The sequence below is a fragment of the Pyxicephalus adspersus genome, chromosome 4, assembly GCF_032062135.1.
Source record: "Pyxicephalus adspersus chromosome 4, UCB_Pads_2.0, whole genome shotgun sequence".
Taxonomy (NCBI): domain Eukaryota; kingdom Metazoa; phylum Chordata; class Amphibia; order Anura; family Pyxicephalidae; genus Pyxicephalus; species Pyxicephalus adspersus.
This window is the reverse complement of record NC_092861.1, coordinates 46,800,383-46,822,968: the sequence shown is the minus strand read 5'-3', so window position 1 is coordinate 46,822,968 and position 22,586 is coordinate 46,800,383. Positions and strand designations below refer to the sequence as shown.

Genomic DNA, 22,586 nt, shown 5'->3' with positions numbered 1-22,586 from the left:
TTCCTCTCCTCCTGTGTCACTGTCTCTATTTGTCTGTCATTTTCAACCCCTGTGTAATGTACAGAGCTACATAATATGTTGGGGCTATAAAAATCCTGTTTAATAATATCTGATTTTTAATTACTTCATGACTAAGTATGAATTGGAGGTGTGATATGTTGGACAGACATCTATCCCTACTGATTACATTATCAGGAAAAGTTTTTTCCTTTTCTGTACTAAATTAAAAATCTGAAAAGTAGAATGTGAAGACCTTATAAATGCCATCTCAGATATCCATGCTTAGGAAAACAGCAATGATGATTTTTTTTCGGGGCAGATTTATTTACTGCCAAAAGCTAAAGTCATGTAAACTTGTTAGATCATGTTACTAGAAATGATCTTTCATGATTGTTTCAAGTGGCCAGTGAAAAAAGGCTGTGCACACAGCGCCATTTTATTGCATGAAGAGGGGAGAAAAGAGTATTTGTAAGCAGCACTTCTATGTACACTCCTTCTTAGCAGTGAACATCAGTTGTTCTAGATTGGTTGTTCATCTATGCACTGTCGTAGATTGATAAACGACTGCTGTACACATGTGCCCGAGTACAGGACTGTTTGTCTTGGGTGACATTAATTTGATGCCTGTATGAAAGCTAAGGATATGTCATATGTGTCTTCCAACAAAGAGTAAAGCTGGTAAAGACTTGATCTATGAATCAAAGATAGAAAGGGGCCATCCAGCCCAGCACCTATGACATCACAACAAAATTAAGAAACAAAAGGCAAACCTCACACAGGAAGCGTTCTCCAGCTCTGATGTATTTCACCACTGGCAGACTTAAGCTGGGTACACAGGTGCAATATATGTCATTGGAAAGGATCTTTCATGATTCCTTCCAACAACTAAGGACTGTACGATGCATGAACGAGTTCTATACATACAGCCCCGTTCTGCTCTATGCAGAGGGGAGAGGGAAAGCGAGGGAGCGGCACCCCACTGCGCTCTCTACCCTTTCACTTCCATTCCATTCGTTCGTCCTCCCCCCTCCCCTCTGCATAGAGCAGAACAGGGCACTGTACACATGCCAGATTCTCGTCTGATATCGGCCCTGAGCCAAGTATCGGACGAGAAGGATTGCAAGTGTGTACGTAGCCTTAGTCAGTACACAAATCTCAGCATTGCAATTCCTGGGAGATATTTGAAACGAGTAGGTAATTTAACTGATTTATCTTCCTATCAAAAAATTCCTATAAGATTCTTAAAAGATCAGTAAACCCCCCAAAAATTTTGGGTTTCTTCATCGTTGTTTTAAAAACCTGTCCACTTGTGGAGGAATGTTTAGTGGCCAATGAAGATAGCACTTACTGTATCATGTTGTATTACATTAAAGGTAGCACGTCTACTTTAGAAGACTGATGAAATAAACATTTACTTGACAAATTCTGATTATAAGATGATACCACCTCTCTCCTATAAAGGGAACAGGAACTTTACAAAAAAAATGTATGAGTTACACACTGTTACTGAGAAGGCAGGAAGTATTAATCATAATGTATTCTTAATCATTAAACAGAGGTACGATAAACTATCACAGTCTGCAAATTATCGTGCTTTATTCCTGGAACTTTCTGTTAATTACCTAACACATATCTTAAGCATCAATTATTAATTACTGTGCCATTTTCTAGAAGGAACTAACAAACTCAACCAGATATTGCCTCTTATCCTAATACATAATATTGTGATTTATCATATTACTGAAGCAATTACACGAGATACAGAAATTACTAAATAGCACAAAAGACAATGGTTGATGCTTTAGATTATAATCAATTCTGAGTGTTTTTTTCTTCTAAGGAGAATATGAGTTTCCAGAAAAAAAACGCTCAGCGAGAAAAATGAGAACTTGACAAATGGATCAAACCATTACACACCCTTTACAAAACATAAAATGGTGACTGAAATTCTACTGTAATGATGAAAGGACAGTTTAGTGGCTGGTCTACACTCCAAAATGACCTCCTACCAGAACAAGTCTACATGCCAGACAAGGTCTTATGTGCAAAAACCCTAAATCAGAAGATCTAGCACATTTGTACATAAGGCCAAAGAAGAGAATGATGCCAGCAGTTACATAGAGCATAGAGAAGTTAGGGACAGATTGGAGGCAATATCAATAATGGGTATAAGAAGAAATGGGTGATTAAAAAAAAACACTCCAGAGAAAATATTCAAGGAAAGAAGCAAAGTGGGCACAGATGGAAAACAGGAAAGAAGGATAAGCATATATGGAAAAAAAGAAAACACCAATGATAATATTATGGTGAGAGGTGAAGTGTTAAGGGACAAATCAAAGAACAGGAAAAAAGAGAAAACTAAGGTTTACTTAAGATAAAATCAATGAAATAAAAGAAAAAGTATTGGGGACTGGGTTGAGCATACCGAGAAGAGAATGAAGTACTGGGAGTGTGAGTACTGGGATTTTGCATAGCTAAATTTCACTGCCAAATTTCTGGATTGGCTGGGTTACAGCATAGCCTAGGGACAAAAACACAATTTGGCACTAAACAAACAATATATAATTGCAGTTATATTTATATAAAGTAGTCCAAAGTAATACATATAAAACTGAGGAAGGAAATATTCTGCATAGTCAGCATTACCTGTGTTTTCCGTATATCCAGGTTACATTGATCATAATTAGGCAAATAACAAAACAGTACAAAAGGAATTCCAAAAAATAGCACTTACCAGTTTGATGCAACCTCCAGACTCATGTGGTAGTTAAGCATGGACCCAAAATGCACTGAAAAACAGACCCAGATGAATTGATCTGTCCCAATATAAATATCACCGCAGCATCTTGTAGAACACAGTCTTTCAAGCCAACGTGATGTTTCTAAAAGGCATACTGCTTCAGCTTACTACACTGTGATTAGATGAAAGGTACTCTTCATAGCCACAGAAACACAGTAAAAAAATTTACATTCACTGCAGGTTCAATATATATTTGAAAGAGAGATATAAGCCTTTTTAAACCTTCCGTTCAAGTCTTCTATATATGCATTCTGCTCATTTGATATGAATCTTGTGTGAAGCAATATCCTAGCATTGCATTTGCCATTTTCCTTAAGACCTTGTCCCTTTTGATGTTTTGCATAGAACATTAAAAAGAAAAAAGTTGTCAGGAACAGAAGCTTTTTATTTTGAGCTTTAGGGATCTTAGCTGATTTAGTATGCAATTGACTTTCAATGTTGCTTTTCCATCTTCTCCTTGTTATAAACCAAAACAATTTATTTGGTATATATTTTCTTTTCATAAATGTAAGATTTCATTTTCTAACTGAACCAGTGCAGTTTTGTCTATGTGCATTTCTGAGCTTGATAAATAAGGCAGAGTAGACAGCAGAGTCTGCTCGTTGTACTGATAAGGCCTACAAAACAGTGCAATAGTCTGAGCTTTTAATTCTGAGTGATATTACAAACATGGCTTGCGTGTTTTGAATATGGATGAGTAACCAAAGGGTTGCTCATATAAACAGCGTAATGCAAAATATGAGCAGAGTATGTAATAACAGTCGTTATGTTTGAATATCTCTCGTTTAGGAATCCAAATGGGGCACAGTCTCAGGAAAACAGATGGCCAGCGTTCACAGTCGATGAACAACATTACCTTATGTTAGACACAGAAGACTCAAAGACAGATCGGAAAATGCGTGCCAAGCAGTGCAGATTCTGGAACAAATTCTATCCCAAAATCCTGCAGATAACAGGTAAATAACAAAAACTAAAATATTCAGAATAAGGAGAAGTTTATAAAATCAGTGTACCTTGTCGGAAGAGAATTGTCACAACAGTTTAAATTTGAAAGAATATACATTTCTCTAAAACTTGTCTTGTTTAAAAATGCAAATGTTCTCTTTTAGGAAACGCAGAAGTGTAGTAAAAGAGGAGAGCAGTTTAGCGTAAACTCTACAACTGTGTTAGTGTGCCTGAAGTAAAAAAAAAAACAGCATTGGCCTTAATGATAGTGAGCTAGGGGATGCATGGGTTAGGATTACAGAATGAGGCAACTAACAAGGTCACCCTAGTCTTTGAGCCTGCAAAAACTCACTGGTCGAATGTACATTTCCTATTGCCTCTCCATTGGTGGTTTCCTCAGTAGGTTTGGTGTTTGCGTTGGGTCTGGGTCAGAAGCGAGTAAGGTTGAACACTGCATAGGACACACATTGCGCTTGTCATCATTGGCCAGCTGAATTGGTTGAGCCATATACGCTACCTGTCGGTGACAGGTATGCAATACAGCACTTATGGTCATACAATATACCTGTCAATGACAGTTATACCATATGGCTTGGCCACTCTAACCCATGAACTATGGCAAGCTGTCAATAAGTGCTAACTTGGATTGGCTGAGACATATGTTATACCTGCATTGACAGGTATTGACAGGTACAGTATACAGGTATAGTGTACGGTCCTAGAAAACAGTTGCAATGATACATTTATGACAAAATTAAAAAAGGGTAGAAAATGAATTTCTGATGGTGTTCAAGAATTGATGAATTTGATACCCCATCTGTTTACCTCATAGACCAATATAGTAACTCAAGGACAGATTTACCGTATTTTTTGCCATATAAGACGCACTTTTTCTTCCCCAAAACTGAGGGGGAAAAGTTAGTGCATCCTATACGACAAATGTGTTAAAAAAAATAATTAAAATAATATACTCACCCGATACCCGATCCTGCGTGTGTTTCTGGCTGCAGCGTGTCTCTCTTCTCTCCTCTGCCAGCATCGTGTTTTCTCCTGTCTGTAAAGCAAAGCGAAAGAAGCCGGCACAGCGCCACCTGCTGTTCCCTGTCCTAACTGCCGTACAATAGAAAAAAAGCACAGAGTGATCAGAAGGGGAATTTGAATGACAGAGTGATCAGAAAGGGAATTTGAAAGGTACAGAGTGATCAGAAAGGGAATTTGAATGGCACATGAGTGATCAGAAGGGGAATACCGGTATGAATGGCACATGAGTGATCAGAAGGGGAATAATCTTTCAGAATCTTTTTTTCTAGATTTTCCTCCTTTAAAATTGGGTGCGTCTTATATTCCGGAGCATCTTATACGGCGAAAAATACGGTAATAAGATTTGCCTTATTGGGACGACACATTGCTCCCCCGATCCTATCCACCAAAACTTTAATTCTTTTTACATTCTTTGGTTTATTTTCCTTTTCCTTATTCCCATCATATACGAATTTGCTTTGTCTGGGCACCATCAGAACAACTTCATGGTGCCATATGCTATACCTGTTAATGATAGGTATAGTGTACATAACTCAGCGAATCCGCTGGCAACCATTGACAGCCTTTTAGTGTCAGCCTTTCAGTTGGATTGGCTAAGCCATATGCTAAACCTGCTATATCATTGACAAGTATAGTGTACAGCACCCAGGGCTGTCCTTCATCGACTTCATTAAAAATTGATTTTGGCAGATGAATTAGCCCAAACATCTGGGTAAATTCTGGCAAAAAGAATAGAGGCAAATTTGACCAACACTTGAATCCTGAAGATTCCATTGGTGGCAGGTTGATATCATAACGAGGGGTAGCAGAGCAGGAGCTCATTGTCTGGAAAAAGCCTGGTGCACTTTTTAACAATCAAGATAAAAAGGAGAACTCTACATATTTTTTTAATAATCCAGCCTCGTTTTGCTTTTGTTTTTTTTTGTTTGTTTGTATGCCAAAATATATGAATTGATTTCTTGTTTTTATTATTTATGATTGCTTTTATATTGAAATAAAAGGAATTTATGAATTTACGCAAATTTTGACATATGACTTATGCTGTCATTTATGCTATTCTTTATATACTTAACATTTGTCATAAACTTGTTACAAGGGCAGTTTATTTTAATCAGAAGTGGAACGGAGCACACTAATCTTACTTTATTAGAGACAGCCTCATTTCTGTCTAGGATAGTCATTCCACATAGATTGATGAGGTCAGTGTTAATAAGATGCATGACTTATGATTTGATTTGTGTGACCTTATCACTAAGAAAGTAAACAGGTGGCAATAATATATCACACTGTGTCCTTCCACTGCCTTTCAGAATGTGAATTCCTCAGTGGGATTGGAGTGTTACATTGGACTGAATTTCTATGAAGTAATTAACCAGATCAATTATGTATGGAGACATATGTTTAATGATGTTTATGTTTCTATTGTCACAGGTGTTATTATCAAGGGCTCTTTTATTATATAAAATTCCCATGGAGAGTTAGCTAGGGATAACTGCTCAAATACTTAGCCATTAAGTCGTGTTTATTTTATTTCTAAACTATATCCCCAAAGTATTTTTGCTGAAGTTATTTTAATTTAAGGCAAAAACAAAAAGTATTTATTTGGCATCGGTAATATTGCAGCAATAATACCATGGGGATTTCTTCTTTTATGCAAAACGAGAACGTAAAAATACATTTTAAATAATACATTGCACCAAACAATATACTATGGTTGTGTATTATGATCTAGAGAGACAATATAAAATATGTGGAAAACAAATACAGGGGAAGGGCAAGCTATTTGTCAAAATGTTTTAGCAGTCCAGATTCAGTAAACTAATTTATAGGGCATTTTGGTCTTTACCACTGCTCTTTGTGTATTACTGAACAAGCCTGTTTGCATTGGTTTTCTTCTTTTTACTGCAAAAGATTGTGAATATAAATAAATGAAATAAAAATAACAATATTGTAATTTGGTATATGTAATAAAAGCAAAATGTAAATCAGTAATTCTATACAAAGCTAATACAGGTGATTAATATAAATATGACATATGTTCATACCCTCATTCCCAGATCTATTTTCCAAACAAGCCTATTCAGTCAGGCAATACATATAAATGTACTTCCTAATGACTTCCCAGTGGTTTTCATAGAGAAGAAAGGGACGTAGGGACTCTTCTATCCTTTTCACACCTAAAAGTTGGGATAAGTAGCAAAAACTGGAAATCAGGTGTTTGAAACAAACACCCCTGAACTTCCTTGTACACTGTGATATACTTTCCTTTTAAACTAGCAAATGCTATATGCTTATAATAAAATTTGGTAAATACAGTGATCACAGCTTACAGTACTGAAAGAAGCAAATACCTTAAAGAAATCCCTTTCTTTGTGACTGACTAGAATATTTTTTTTCGCTATCTTTTTGCCCTTGTTCCTCATAAACATGGAAATACCTAAATCTGCTCTGCTGAAAAGTCATATGATAGATTGTTGAAAAGTCTGCTTTCTCTGCAGCTGTTCATTTGTATCTCAGATGATATGAGCAATACAGTGCTACCATCCAAATATCCAAATGGTAGTATGAACTTACAGGAGCAGAAGTAAGAAACCAATATACTTAGTTTACTTTTACTCCAAAGCCAAATACCAAAACAGTTTCACTCTGAGATGGGGTGTTTGAAGATATATATATATATGCTTTACACATCAGGGAAAAATAATAGACAGAATAAATATTTACCATATTTCAACATATGCACTCTTGGGGGTGAACACTTGGGGGTCAACTTTAGGTCAGCATAACAATCCATTGGCTTCATGACACCCCTCAAGTTTCATAGATCCCTTCGAAATGTTACATGCTTTCAAAAATATCCTTTCAAAGCATAACACAGTTCATCCTGGGCAACAGTACACCTTCTGTTTGAAATATGTTTACTTTTTTTCCCATGCAAGTCAATGTGGATTCGCCCCCCCCCCCCCCAAAAAAAAAAAAAAAAAAAAAAAACATAGTAAGAACTCCAGACTGCAGCACAGCTTGGAAGAAAATGGGTCTGATTTAGTAATGCTCTCCAAGGCTGGAGAGGATACATTTTTTTTAGTAAACCTGGATGATCCAGGAAACCTGGAATGATTTTGCTATTTGTTCGCAAATGTTTTTAATACTGGACCAGCTTCATTCCAGGTTTGCTGGATCACCCGGGTTCACCAAAAAAGTGTATCCTCTCCAGCCTTGGAGAGCTTTAATAAATGAGGCCCAAATTTTGTTTATTGGCAGCAATTATATGATCATGAATAATTCACCGTTCATTTAATAATTCATTTTTACAAATTTTCTAATTTAAAGCCCCAGCTAATAGGGATGAGCTAGAATGCCTCTGACATTTTCACAAAAATTTCCCTGAACTTCCGATGGGTCTGCGAATTTTCAGCAAACCGATTTTGCAAATTCCATTGTGCAGGTTCCAAGTGCAGGTTCCCAGGTTATCATTGACAAGTACAGCCCGGGGAGCTACGGCCTCCAATCATCTGTGACTGCACGCGAACTCCAGATGATCTCTCAATGGAGGTTCTCCATTGAGAGTTCATCTGAGTTCATTTCCCATGGTCACTGATCATTGATCATTGATAAGTACAGCCTGGGGAGCGTGGGAACCTGCGGTCACAGCTGATTGGAGGCACGCGAGTGCCTCCAATCAGCTGTGACTGCAGGCGAACTCCAGATGAACTCTCAATCGAGTTTCTCCATTGAGAGTTCATCTGAGTTCAGTTCCCACGATCACCAGGCTATACTCATCATTGATAAACACAGCCCAGTGACCGTGCGAACTTGCGGTCACAGTTGATTGGAGGCACGCGGGTGCTTCTAATCAGCTGTGACTGCAGGCGAACTCCAGATGAACTCTCAATGGAGATTCTCAATTGAGGGATCTTCTGAGTTCGGCTAGAACACGACCTTGTGGCGAATCACAAGGCCGTTCTCGCTTACATGTTGTGTAAGCGAGAAAGGCCCAATTCGCTACAAGATTGAAATTAAAAATTTTGCACGCTCATCCCTGCCAGCAAATTTACTGGTCCTTATTTAAAGAAATCAAGGATAAAAGTATTTTCAGATTTAATATTACCCCAAATTAGATTAGCAAACCCTTTAAACCACATACTACCAGCTTTTCCAAATAGGTATAAAAGACACTGTTGATTTAGCTCCTCTCATATTGAAATCCATAGAGAAAGAGGGAGATGTCAGATTTCAGTAACTTGTGCAGAAGGCTCAGAGGAATTTCAGAATGACAGCTGTTGAAGTCAGCCTACAAAATTCCAATATGTATGTCACCTATCTCACACGCACTCTGTTGTGGAACATTCACATAGCAGATGTACTGCAATTGTACTTCTCATTGATCTTAAATATAATAGAATTTTTGTATAATCTGTGAAATGTGGATAACCCAGCAAGTGGCTCAGCTGCTAAAACTAATAGTATTTTGTATGTTCTTGAGATTAAAAGAAAATATTTTGCATTTAGTAAATTAGTAAGTTTATCCTTAATTTAAAAAGTGCTGTTTTCCACAACAAGTTTCTTGAATCATGTTTCCTCAGAGTAAATTAAGTACTCTGCAGAGCCAAAAGACATTTAGCATTGGGATGAGCTATGACACTCTCACAGAGGGATCTACCTTACTGAGCAAGAAATTAGGGTTGAAGTCTGAGCACAGCCCGCCATAGCCTGCATTCATTCGAAGTGCTAAAGCATAAAACAAATGTTTTCCTGATTGTTGATTTGTACACAGCCATTTGAATTAATTTTGTGCACAGAACACCAGGTCAATGCAGCAAAAACGTCTTTTTGGCTTTCATTTGCGAGACATAGTTAGAAGTACTCACAAATGAACTATCAATCAGTCACATTGAGCAGAACTTTCATTATTTATTATTTACATTTTTAATGATATGATCCATCGGACATAATTTTATACACATTCTTTGTTTTCAACTACATAAAACTTCACGTTTTACAAATACAGTCAATACAAATTTACTGAATATTATTACTATCCCTGTCTTTAAATTTTCCACAACTCCAGACAAACTGGAATGAATCAATAGCTTTGATATTCTGCATATTATTGGAGTAGTAAATAAGTAACTGCTAGTGGATACTTAAAAGCTGGCCTTTCTTGGTATCATGCTGCACAAAATTGGCAAGTGATACCAAGAGTTTTCAGTTTTACAGCCAGCAGCTCACAGAAATCTTACATCTATTTTTTTAAAGAGTTTTCAATACAGGCTAAACATTCTCCTCCTAAAAGGTAGGATCACAGAAAATCTTTGCTTCCGAGATCTGGGCAACATGTTTAAATCTACCCTAGTTGAATAAGCAATGGACTAGTTTCAGAGTAGATATTGAGTTGTGGTTATTCATTCATTCATTTGTGGTAAATTCAATGTTTGTTATATATATATATATATATATATATATAAATATATTGCTGTGAAACCTTTTTAAATTGTATTTTTACTCAAAAGTAACTTGGAACAGGTACAGTTTTGCTAGTATCTATTAAAAAACCCAGGTGGAACCAACCCTTTCATGTTAGAGACAGGTCTCTGTCGGTTAAAAAAATGGTTCCATACAATACATTTTGCAGCACTTGGCAATTGGTCATATGGCTTACATTACAAAAAAGTCAGTGTTTGAAGATATCACCAAATTCTGTGACTGTATGTATGAACAAGGTACAATGCTTATTGTCTGAATAAGGGAGAACCTCTACTCCTCTACCAATGCAGCATGTCCCACTGGAAATAACCTGAAGGGCAAATACCTCCATGTCCTCCAGCCCAATCCTCCCTTTTTTTCTAACAGTGAAATACAAAAGAAGCTCAACTCCAAGTGACTTTATTAAAACTACAGGTAGACATTGCAAAAAAGAATATTATGGGCAGATTCAAATGACCACTGTTTTTTTTCAGTCATCACTCTTTTATGTTTCTAATACTAACTTAAAAATTAAATAGATTTTAAACCTAAAGGTATTATCCCATATATATGAATATGTTCCATGCATATGTTACTTAATAAACATCACTTAAAAGTCCATCCTTTACAAAGGAATATTATTTCATTATGTTAATAATTTTGAATACCAGCATAAAGGACAACTCAAGGACATATACACAAAATAGATGAAAACTTGCACAATGGAGTAAAAAGACCATGATGTGATGATAACTCAGGTATATATTTTTCTTACTAGATGGTCAAACGAGGCATTTTAAGAGAAATGTTTTTATTGTACTGTCCATCCAGTGTTGTATTTCCAGAACATAAAGTCACTAACACCAATTCTTTTTCAATTAATGTAAACACATAGATTCAAATTTAGATTAATACACTAGTTGTATTTTTTTTTCAGGAAATATTGATGAAGTAGAACGACAGTGGAAGGCTGAATTCCATCGCTGGAACAATTACATGATGGACTGGAAAAATCAATTTAATGATTACAGCAGTAAGAAGGAAAGCTGCACTGGTCTCTAATTAATAGCTTTACCCTTTAAAGAATTACCATATTATGATTAGTAGGTACAAAAACACTGGTAGCAATTTAAAGAGACTGTCACCAGTTACCACAATTCAACAAAAATACTACCAGAAAATTACATATACATCTACCATCTTTTATGTATGTTATATACCTGTAAAGCCTATCTTGTGTAGACATCCAAAAGCCCTGAGACTGCTGCTGAGCGACTTAGCATGTGGTTGCGCTGAGTATCTTAGATGTGATGTCAGCAACGTGACAGTCGGCAGAACTGGCCTTGACCAGCACAGAAAGTCATTGAACAATTCCAGAAGAAGAGAATGCAATGCCATGCAGTGCTAGATAACTTTTCTTGGAAATTCAAATACATAGTGCAAACTGATGGAAAGGAAAACTGCTACCAGCCTTCTATATGGTGACATGATCTCTTTGAAGGGGAGCTATGGAAGCTTTTATGTAAATACATATTTTTGGTTTCTGTGTAATGTATTCTTTAAAGCTGAACTCCAAACAACTAAATATAGAGTTGAAGTTAACATTTCTGTATTTTTGTGCCAAAATATTTGTAATTCCTTATGTTTTTTTTTGTGAATTCTGCAGACAACAAAACTAGAAGTGTTACAAGACTATTTTTGTAAGAATTAGGAAATACAGTGACGTCTCTACTATTTTCTATGAAACTTGTCTTAGGAACATAAAGAGTGATAATTATTTCTGGTTTCCACATTATGTATGTAATAAAAGTACATAGTGCAAGTATGCAGTAAAAGTGCCCAAAATGAATATGGTCAACAATTTATTCACGACTTGGTGTTGAGATCAGTCAGTTATCACTCACTGACATGTGTAGAAGAAAACAATAAAAAGAAGAACATAAAAGCACAATCATTGTGCAGGGTTGCTAAGAAGAAAGCCCATGCCGGTGAACACTGTATTCAAAAGAAATCTTAAGTCTGAAGAAATTGGCACGTGTGGGTACGTAGACCCTTTTAGTTCCATGTTTTGCCTAGTGGTTCTTCATTCCGGCCTTTAATTGATGTGAACTTTAATGGGTGAGAACGACTGAGTGCAGCAGGGGATACAGAGAATTCTGGAAGTATCTATTTTATCAACAAACTTGAGGGCAATATTTTTTTTCGAGTGGAGCAGTTCAGTGTTATAATTTTCTTGCAGATAGACACTTTTTTTGTGGTCTTGCATAGAAGTGTATCCAAAAAAAGTAAGAATACATAACTGAACACTATAATACAATATTTATAAATGTGAGGGTATTAACACATTACTGGAGAAATATTGTAAATAAGTTATTGCATCATTGTGTCAACTAATGATTGTTTAATGCACTCATTTAGGCAGAAGAAAGCTATTGTTGGAATGCTTTGTTGCTTGTGGGGAGATATATGTTGATGCACACAGCTATTTTCTTGTTCAGTCATCCCACTGAAATCCACTGCAGGCACTTTTTACATAGCTTCCCCGCAAACTGAAACAAGTGAACACATAAAACAGCAGGTTAGAAGGATACAGCTGGATGCAGTTTCTAATGCTTTGGTATATATTCACAGATGTACAGACACAACATTTAAATTTATACCTTTATATTTTATATTATAGATCACACTCACAGTACATACAGTACTATAAATTTTGCCAAAGTGTTTTCTTGACATATATCTTTATTGAAACAGTGAATATGAAATCATCAGATTTTGTTATTGTATTTAAATACTTTTGTTTCCAAAGAAAAAAAATAAAATACTATATTCTGTTTACTAAGCCTGTGTAAAGGCTTATTTTGTTATTACATTGAAAAAAAATATATGTTTAAAAAAAAAACTACCAAGACCAATATAAGAAGTGAAACACAACTTGATTTTAATGCTCTCACTCAGGCTATGATGTATAATAATCCTTGAGGGTGGGACAAGGGCAGGCAATAAGCACTATTCACATGGATGGTCCAAACACAAACACCAACTGAAATGATAGTCCGCAATATTTATCACCACTTCAAATTCATTCATTTAGAATCTGGTATACCAAACCAGGTGCCAATGATTGAAACTTCCTCAGGGATAATAGGGAATAAACTTGTTTTATTAAAGCTTTATGGTCTGGTGTTCTCTGAGGTATTAATATACAAGGGGTCATCATGTCAGGAGCAAAAGAGCTTTCTGAGGACCTCAAGAGGAAGGTTGTGGATGCCTTTGAGCCTGTTGAGAGATTTAAAAAGTTTGCCAAATAATTTGAACTCAGTCATCTCTCTGTAAGAAAAAAAAAGGAGGGGATTTCATTTATTTGCTAGTTTGTGCAAGACTAGTTGACCCAGGAGATTTAATGCAGTCAAGAGTTTTTTATACTAAAAAGGCTCCAAGAAAAACATAATTTTACCTTCTATGTTCTAGAACAGTTGGCGTCATAGTGCATGGATCTAATATTAGAATTAGATTGCACCGATTAAAACTGCATGGGTAATGTGCCAGGAAACATCCGTTGTCACAAAAAAAAATATTAGGGCAAAAGTTCTCAGTGGACAAATACAATTTGCTATTGAAGATAAATAAGAAAAGGCCTTCTGCAATGATGTGCTATGGCCTGATGAATCAAAGCTAGAGCAATATTTTAGGAGAAGTACACCATACCCACAATAAAGGATGGTCATGGAAATAGCATGGTTTGGGGTTGCTTTACTGCCTAAGGGTCTGGGCAGATAGCAGTCATCAAGTTAAGTAATAATTCTTTATTATGTCAAAGTGTGCCTGATAATAATGTGAAGCCATTTGTCCAAAAGCTAATGTTTATGTGGAAATAGATCTTACAACACAATAATGATCCAAAGCACACTACTATGCCACCAAGGAATATATTATGTTACCTTTCATGTTAAGCATACCCTTTTTCTAGGGTAAACATGTTTCCACAGAATGACACCACCTCTTCCACCCCAGCATTTTAGTGACACAATTAGGTTTTGTGGTTTGCAATTAACTTGAAAAGGTCCTAGGCAGTTTCCCCCTGGTCATCTCTCCTCCCAGCCCAACGATTGTACATCGGTTTTGAAATAAACTTTAAAATCTTTTTTTTTACCATACCTACATTTGATTTACACTGCTTTCTTTTTTAATTTTACACTTGTGACATGACACCCCAGGTAATTTTAGTGGCCATGCCATGTTCAGGGGATTTGCAATGAACCCTTTAAATGTAGCAAATAAATGGGCAATAATTGGCCTAATTTTCACCAAAGCTTTCTCACTCCCACAATTAGAATTTTTATGATGAGAATAACTTTGGAAAAATCACTTGCCTGTCCCTGGTACTACTATGTAACAACATATATCATGACACTAATTAGAGGAGCGTTGAGTGAGTCACTTGGGGTGGACAAGGGACAAAGACTTTTATTTGCGTTAAGCCTTTTCTCTTTTAATGTGATCTACCTTGAAGTTTTAGTAATATGGAGTAATTATTCTTTGAAACAAATTCCGAGAAATGCTCATGCATTAAATATTGAGAAGTTATCATAATAGATACAGTATATGCAATCGTTCATATTATGCTTATGGATCATGCATTTTGTTAATGGCACAAAACTATGTTTACTGTTGGTCTTTGTTCATTTAAACAGCTTTGAATTTTTGTTAATTATGATACATTTCATCTACAATGGGCAACAAAATAACATTAATTGCTTTAATAGGAAAATCCAATGGAAAGGAGAATTTTGTCTTCTAATAGGTCAACCGTATTAGTAAGAGTTAATAGTATTTGATTACAAAGAAGATAAATAATGTTTGTGAATTCATTATTCTCATTAAAACCTGTAACTGGTTTAATAACATTAACTTAGAGAACAACACAGCTGCACATTGATCTATCACCAGCCTGAGCAGGAAAAGAATTCTGAAATAATGCCAGAAACATACCGTTTGCACCTTCTTTATGTAATCTAAATTGTACTAATATAATTTCCAACACACATTTGCATATGTTTGATATCTCCACCGTTGACACTTTTAGCTTGTTAGTTTCCTCAGTCTCCAGCTAAGATAAAATATCTATCAGCTATATGAGCTGTTTGATGCAGCTGCTAAAGCCCTAGGGTAGGTGTGTAATGAAATTTTAGGTTGGAGGTGACATATCCACTGGCTTCTGATTTACTTTATCCTTTCTGGGTTCATCATCTGCTGTTTATGTAGAATTGTAAAGCATTTATAACACTGAAGATGTTCTTAAACAAAGAATGTTTATTACACAAAGGGTAATCCAAATAGTTGGACTGGTCTGTGGGTTTTGTGCAATATACCAAAATGTTATTAAAACAGTAATTAGTTTTAAAGAAGGTTGTTGAATGTACCCTAGTTCTTTTTTTATTTCTGTATAAGTCCTCAAAGCTTAAGCTGCCTGATCCACTGTTCATTTGTATGGCCAAATGCCATTACTGCATACATCTTCCCAATAAGGGGCTTGAACTGTCTTAACAAAATGTATGTCCCAATATTGCCACATTCGTATAATAGATCTACGATGAGGAATTAATTTGCAAAAGACAATCAATAAATATCCTGTGTTATTGATCTGACTTCAAATTGTTGACATTTGATTGGTTGTTGCTAAATGCTACATATTACTGAGCTCATATTACTCAATAAAAATTGCACCAGCAATCCATTACACCCTCACACCTTCCCATAAAAATAGACAATATAAAAAGTAAAATGAAAGTTGGATACATTAAGCAGATCCTATCTTTCATACTTTTCACCTAGGCAAGATGTATGTGCCTGGGAAAAGTGGGAGAGTCTCTCCAGCAAAGTGCATGTTTAGCAGAAATCTTAATATCTGCAATAATGAGCGATATTTACAGTTTTTAGTCTATGTAGTTTTGACATTAAATTTTTTTTGGCCTGGTGTACTGCATGTATAGCCTCCACTATTGAAAGATCAGAAATCCAATGATTGATAGGGATGGACCAATGACCAAGGTCTGGAAGTGAGATGATATTGAGTGTCCATCAGCTAAAAAATCAGGTGGGAGCTATATGACATGCTGTAATTTATAATGGACACTGTGAGAGACTTGTATGCAGTGTAATCAGAGTAAACAATTCTAAATAGCTCATCAACTTACCTAGCCAATGGATGTGCATTGCAGCAGCATGTATTGTAGTGCACTGCGCTGCCAGAAGAGTTCATGCTCTAAATTTAGGTTATTACACGGCACTGTGCAGCTCAGCATACGAAGCTGGGATGTGCCAGGTATCCTATGCGTGGGCGTTGCGTCATCACAGTCTGGCCACTCGCGATGGCCAAAAAAAAACGGGAAGAGAAGAAGAAAGTAAATGGCGGAGCCCACAACGGTAAGAGAACAGGTACATGTATTTAATAAAACATGATCATGCAATTTTTTAAGTTTAAAGTGTTAAGTGTTAAGTTCCACTTTATTATTGTAGGCTCACAGTAATTTGGATTGGTATTCTATTTTATTGTTAGCATTGTATGTTATTGTTTTAAGAGAACTCAGGTACAGAGGTAACAGCTTCCCAAAATATACAGATGCTGAATGGACCAATATTATAACAATCTACCAGTTCTGGATTGCCAACTCCCTAAAATGATAACCCTAAGTAAACACACAATGTTTAATGCAACGTGAACTATATAAAGAGCATTGTTGTTGCAGCATTGGCTCCACTACTTGGCTGAATCAGGAAGAAGGCAAGTAAACTGAATGAATTACACTCAAACTTGTCGCCTTATCCTCATCATATTCTGGTTAAATTGATTTTACAATCCAGTCACACCTCTTTGTCTACAACTATTAGCATGCTGGAGTCCTCCTTTACAATTGCATAAAAAATAACGATTCCCAAGTCAAAACAGCAGTCACCACAGTGAGGTTGTGTATTATTTATTATACACTTCCAGAAATCTTTAGTCCTCTCTGGGGACATCCCTATAATCTTTATCTGCAGACTTTACTTTCTGAAAAGGATGGGTGGTGACATCTCACTCACCATGGCTTTTGTGCACTAAGATGAGCACAAAAGAGCAGATGAAATTGAAAGGTTAGGGCATGTATCCTTATTTGAGATATTTAACAGGAATGTTTAAATCCACTTTGTTAAAGGATCAATGGTTTACTGTCATCCTAGTCTGAGGATTTATAAAAAGTATTTGAGGAGACTAAAAGATTTTTAAGATACCATGGCTTAATCTAACTACAATAAACCATTGGTGTAAAGGTCATATTAAATCAGAATATGTATCTCTGTTATTGTTTTTCGCCCTGCATACCAAATACTTTGATAGATAGCAAGAAATTCTGTACACAGGATAGGAGAATTGACTTTTAAAATGTCAATAGAGACAGCAGCCCTGTTGCTTATAATCTGCACACTGAATATCAGTCCATTGTAAATGTCTTTCCATAATTGTGTCTTTAATGTACACTACAACATTACTATATTTCAAATGATTATTGTCTGAGGAAAAGGTAAATCTGATTATGATTAATTGAAATGCATGTGCTATTGGGATTATCTCACAATTTTGATTTACAGCCACAACACTCTACCTAGCCATTCATACTGCACTGTAAGGGAAGCATTCTTTTCACTGGTCACCAATTTAGGAGACTTTTTCCCATTAAGCCCTAAAAGCTGTTTTAGTAAGGGTTCCCTAAGAACTTCAAAGCTTCCCCACAGGTAAAAAGGTTGAGAAATGCCATATATAATTGAGCTTTTTTCTAAAACAGAATTAAATTTTTTGGATTTTTATGTATAGTTTTCATATTAAAATAGCTAATAAAATGTGTAGACATGCTGGAAAATCTCTGGAAAATATCTAATGCTTGTGACACACATACACATGCTCATTGCTCATTATCTATCAAGAGCTAACCTCATGACTGTGTGACTGGCTTTATGTATTAAACATTCAATACCTATATTTTTTACCCGAGGGGATAATTAATGTTTAATGCCCAAGTATACAGATTTATACCACTGGTAAATTTAGAATACTGACTTTCAATAGAATAAATAAGAGAGGTAAATCTGGAAATGGAGAAGCAGATATATGTATTATATGTCTTATGGAGTACATGGACATCCCGCTAGAGATCTGTTAGTTGCAGTAGCACCACCTGCAGAATAAAATTTTTATCTCGTTTGTGATCTTTGATTGCAATGTATGTACGTATCAGACTTGCTCTTGGAGCATAAAGGTGCGTACACACTTCCAATTTTTATCGTTCCAATCGAACGACGAACGATCGATTGGGCAAAAAATCGTTCGTAAAAAAGTAACTGATATCTCAACTCAGTGCTGTCACAACAAACAGATTTAGGATATCTTAATTAATGGTCTTTGTAATTATGTATGAACCTAATTGTTGTAAATAGATAATTAACCTATTTAGCCACTAAACCCCATCTCTTTCTTTCTCTTTTAACACGATATAAACAATAGTGGCCATTGCTAAAAAAAAAAAAAAAAACATGATATATTTTTGTGCACAAATAACCAAAACATACATATAAAACCCAAAAAATCAACTAAAAATAAATGTATATGCCCTTTAGGTGCAAAAAATATATGCAATTTTATACATCTTATACATATACTTATATATCTTATAATGCACAAAACCTATACATTCCCTCCAAAGTTCAAAAACTGTTCTTTTATCCCTATTCATGGTCTCTTTGGGGGAGAAAAGTAAAAAATGGGGGGGGGTTAAGGATGGGAGAAAGAGTAAAAAAATAGTAGTCATAGGAATGGTAAGAAGGGGTATTGCTGGTCTAAGTGACTAAAATACAAACCATAAATAGAAAGTGGGTAAAAAAGAAACCAAGTGACTAAAGTGATTACGGTTTAAAATTTGCCCCAAGAGGTTTAAAAAAATACAAAGTGATTTTAACCATATAGTTTAGGAAAAATATCTTTTATAGCACGTATATTGGATAATCAACACTTTTTTAAAAAACGTTTTTTAAGCATAGGTGGTTTATGATTTTAGAAATGTAAAATTAAAGAAGCTCAAGGATCTATAGGACATAAAGTTAGGATTGGAACAAAAATATATATGAATGACTTGAAGGAAAGATTTGAGGAGAAGTGAAATACATTTAGAGCAGAGGAAAGGTCTGAAAAATGAGGAAAGAATTTGCCTTTGTGATGGAAAACTATGCACAATAGAGATGAGAAAAAATTCCTATTTAAGCAAAGAACACAGTCTGATTTTAGGACCCCTGTTACTGAAGAAACCATATGTTATATAAAGGAGAGCATCCTCCCCACAAACTAAATTGTTTCATAATACACCCCCAAATATGAAAGAAATACCAATGTTTAATGAGACAGGGTTTTCTCATGCTGATGTTTATTTTGCTGAACAGCTAAAACCCAAACAGAAAGGATGAAAATAGAAAATAGAAACAGAAATAGAAAGAAATTTAGTTTTGTTTTGGAATTAGTGGAGAGAAAGTGTAATTTAAAAAGAATAATTTTGCTAAATGAACAGAAGTGAATGCAGCAACTGATTACAATGTATCCACAGAGGTTAAATGCAAACTTTTCACGCACATTGTTCTTTTTCAAAAGATTAGTAATTAATAATTAAAAATAAATAATTTTAGGATTTTTTTTTATATAAATGGCAGTAGATAAATTGAAGTGGTCAAATACCTGTATGTATGATAGGATCTGATGCTTTCATTTTGGATTTTCATTATATTAGGAATTGCCTAGAGAAACCTGGGAAATGCTAACCAGTGACATCTAATGGGGATTTTCAAGTATTGCATAGAAAGTAGATGAATAGGGAGGAGAAGGATATTAAGTGGTGTAAGTGATGTAATCCAGCAAACCCTGGAGTGTATGCAACCCTCTCAAAAGCGGAAAGTACCGTATGTGAAGGTGCTGATATTATTGCCGGAATAGAACATTGAATTCTTATTTTTTATAATAAAATAATTAAACAATTTTATGCTATGTGAGCTTTTTATCCTTCCTCCAAAAAGTCATCCCAGACATAGATTTTATATAAAATGGGTATTGCATATGTATGTAATTGGAGCAGTGTTAAGAATTCTTCCTGGCAATGCCCTGTCTTGCTACCCCTCTGTGCTTTTCAGACACAACCCACCCACCGCCCTGAGCCTGCAATCCGTACAGGAGACAAGGTCCGTGGCTCTGGCCAGTGCACCCCCCCCCCCCCCAGCAGGGTTCATCTTGTTCCTCCGCTGGGGGCATACCGGCCAGAGCAGTGGACCACCGGTTGGTGACCGCTGATCAAGACTGTTCATCTTGACATGTGTACGTAGTTTTAGGCCTAGCCCTGTCCCCTATCCAAGTTAGCATACATGAATCAATAGCAAGTTATTCTATGCCCATACATTCCAGCAGATATTTTATATAATGGTCAAGCAACTTATATCCTTAGTATAAATAAAGCTGCCAGGCAATATTAGTGCAAGTGGTAATTCCCTAATATTTTGTAATATGTGCCAATCAGCATGAACATCAATTCTTGTGTAAGGACAGATTGCACGTATTTGGTATCCAAACTCAGGTACAATTCCATGGTTGTTATTTACTTTTAACTAAGGCTTGGCATGTTTTTGGCATAATATTTTTGTGTGTACTAAAATAAATTTGAATTTATTTTCCATACTGAAAATATTGAATTGCTGAGCAGATTTGCTAGTACTGAGCATTATAAAAAAAATCAATGACATGTACAATTGCACTATATTTACAGTAGAATGTTAAAGCTGAACTTTGGGGAGATTTGAAAACTATCCTTGCAATGGAGCTCCCCTTGCACTGCAAAACCTAAATCATTCTTTTAATATTATTACATACATTGGGTCTAATCTTTCAAACTCTCCTAGACTTGAGATGTCTTAGGCTGGAAAAATTGTTTTGACAGCAAAAGGCTTCCATAGACTTCAGGATCCATTAAAACCCATTACACGGGGGTTCACATAGAGTCATGCAATTATTGCTTACACAACCCTAGCTAACCCTAGCATAGTCCTGAAATGAAAGGGGCATGGGGATAATATAACAAAGAGTATTGTGAAATAATGCTCATATATTTACTTTTTTCTTTTTCATATGAGATCATATAATTATCTGAATAAATCAAATCATACCACTAAAACTAGTTTATTCTTTAACGGTGCTTGTTCATGATGTGACTTATTTTCTGCTGCTCATTATTTGTTTCCATGTTGTACTATGCTTCCTAGAAATGACTATAAAAATACATGGATGACCTCTTATGTTGGACTTCACTGTTTATATGCTGAAAATAAAAGAAACAGAAGGTCATTCAGCTTATCACAGGGAATATAATTAGCACACAATAATGCAGTTATTGGAATGTGACCCTTTTACAGGGACTGCAAGAAGAAGTGAATAAAGAATATCTGAAAAGTCAAAAAATAGAAAGGTATGTCAGAATGATAACTAAAATGATGCAAGTGTGGTGTGCAGAGACCAATAAAAACAACAAGCTATAGAAAAATCTGAAGTTTGTCCATACAAGGCGACTTACTTTTGCTGTTAAATACGCCATTTCTCCTTTGCTCATTTGTATCCAGAAATGTTATGGAAATTGTTATATATTGCTCTGAGGTTTAGTAATATTGTAAGTGTCAGCCCTAACACCGAGTACAATAATTAATGCATGTGTAGCATTTAAAATAGTAGTAGAAAATGTTTTACAATGATAAGAACACTTTTAAAATGTTAAGTATAAAATGCCATTGATTTTCATTTGATGACCTCAAGCTATTTTTTAGGTTAAGCACTGCACAGTGAAAAAAGATAAAATGTACTACTTAATTAAAATAGAAATTATGTAAAAAAAAAGTGAATCTTATACTGGGGGTTACAGAGTAGGATTCTTATGGATTGTACAGTATATCTTACAAGCCGTTCACTTTTAAAACATGTAGAAATTCTGCATTGTACTGCCCTTTATTTTGACTGACATCCTGATGTACTTCTACAATAATGTGCATGGCATTGGTATATGCTGCAAAAAATGCATCGTGCACTAATTTGACGTGCATTACAGCCAATTGGTTTTGAAAGGGCTGCTTGATTTATTATGTTGTAATGTGTTTTGAGGCACAAATACCCCATACACGCTGTGTGGCCCAGTGCGTCATGGTGTGAACCAGCCCTTAGAAGAACAGAATTCAGAATGTGTAATGGTCATGCCACACTAGCAACTTTGTAGCAGAAATCTGTAGC

At 35.6% G+C, this 22,586-nt stretch overlaps 1 protein-coding gene across 1 annotated transcript in view; it reads left to right on the top strand.

The window, feature by feature from the left end:
- Positions 1-13,198, top strand: part of BCHE (butyrylcholinesterase) — a 32,823-nt gene extending 19,625 nt beyond the window's left edge. The window contains exons 2-3 of the mRNA XM_072408053.1: positions 3,590-3,756; positions 11,187-13,198. Of these exons, the coding sequence (XP_072264154.1) occupies positions 3,590-3,756; positions 11,187-11,311 (292 nt within the window). The 3' untranslated portion in view covers positions 11,312-13,198. The remainder of the gene's footprint in view (positions 1-3,589; positions 3,757-11,186) is intronic.
- The last annotated feature ends 9,388 nt before the right edge of the window (positions 13,199-22,586 follow it).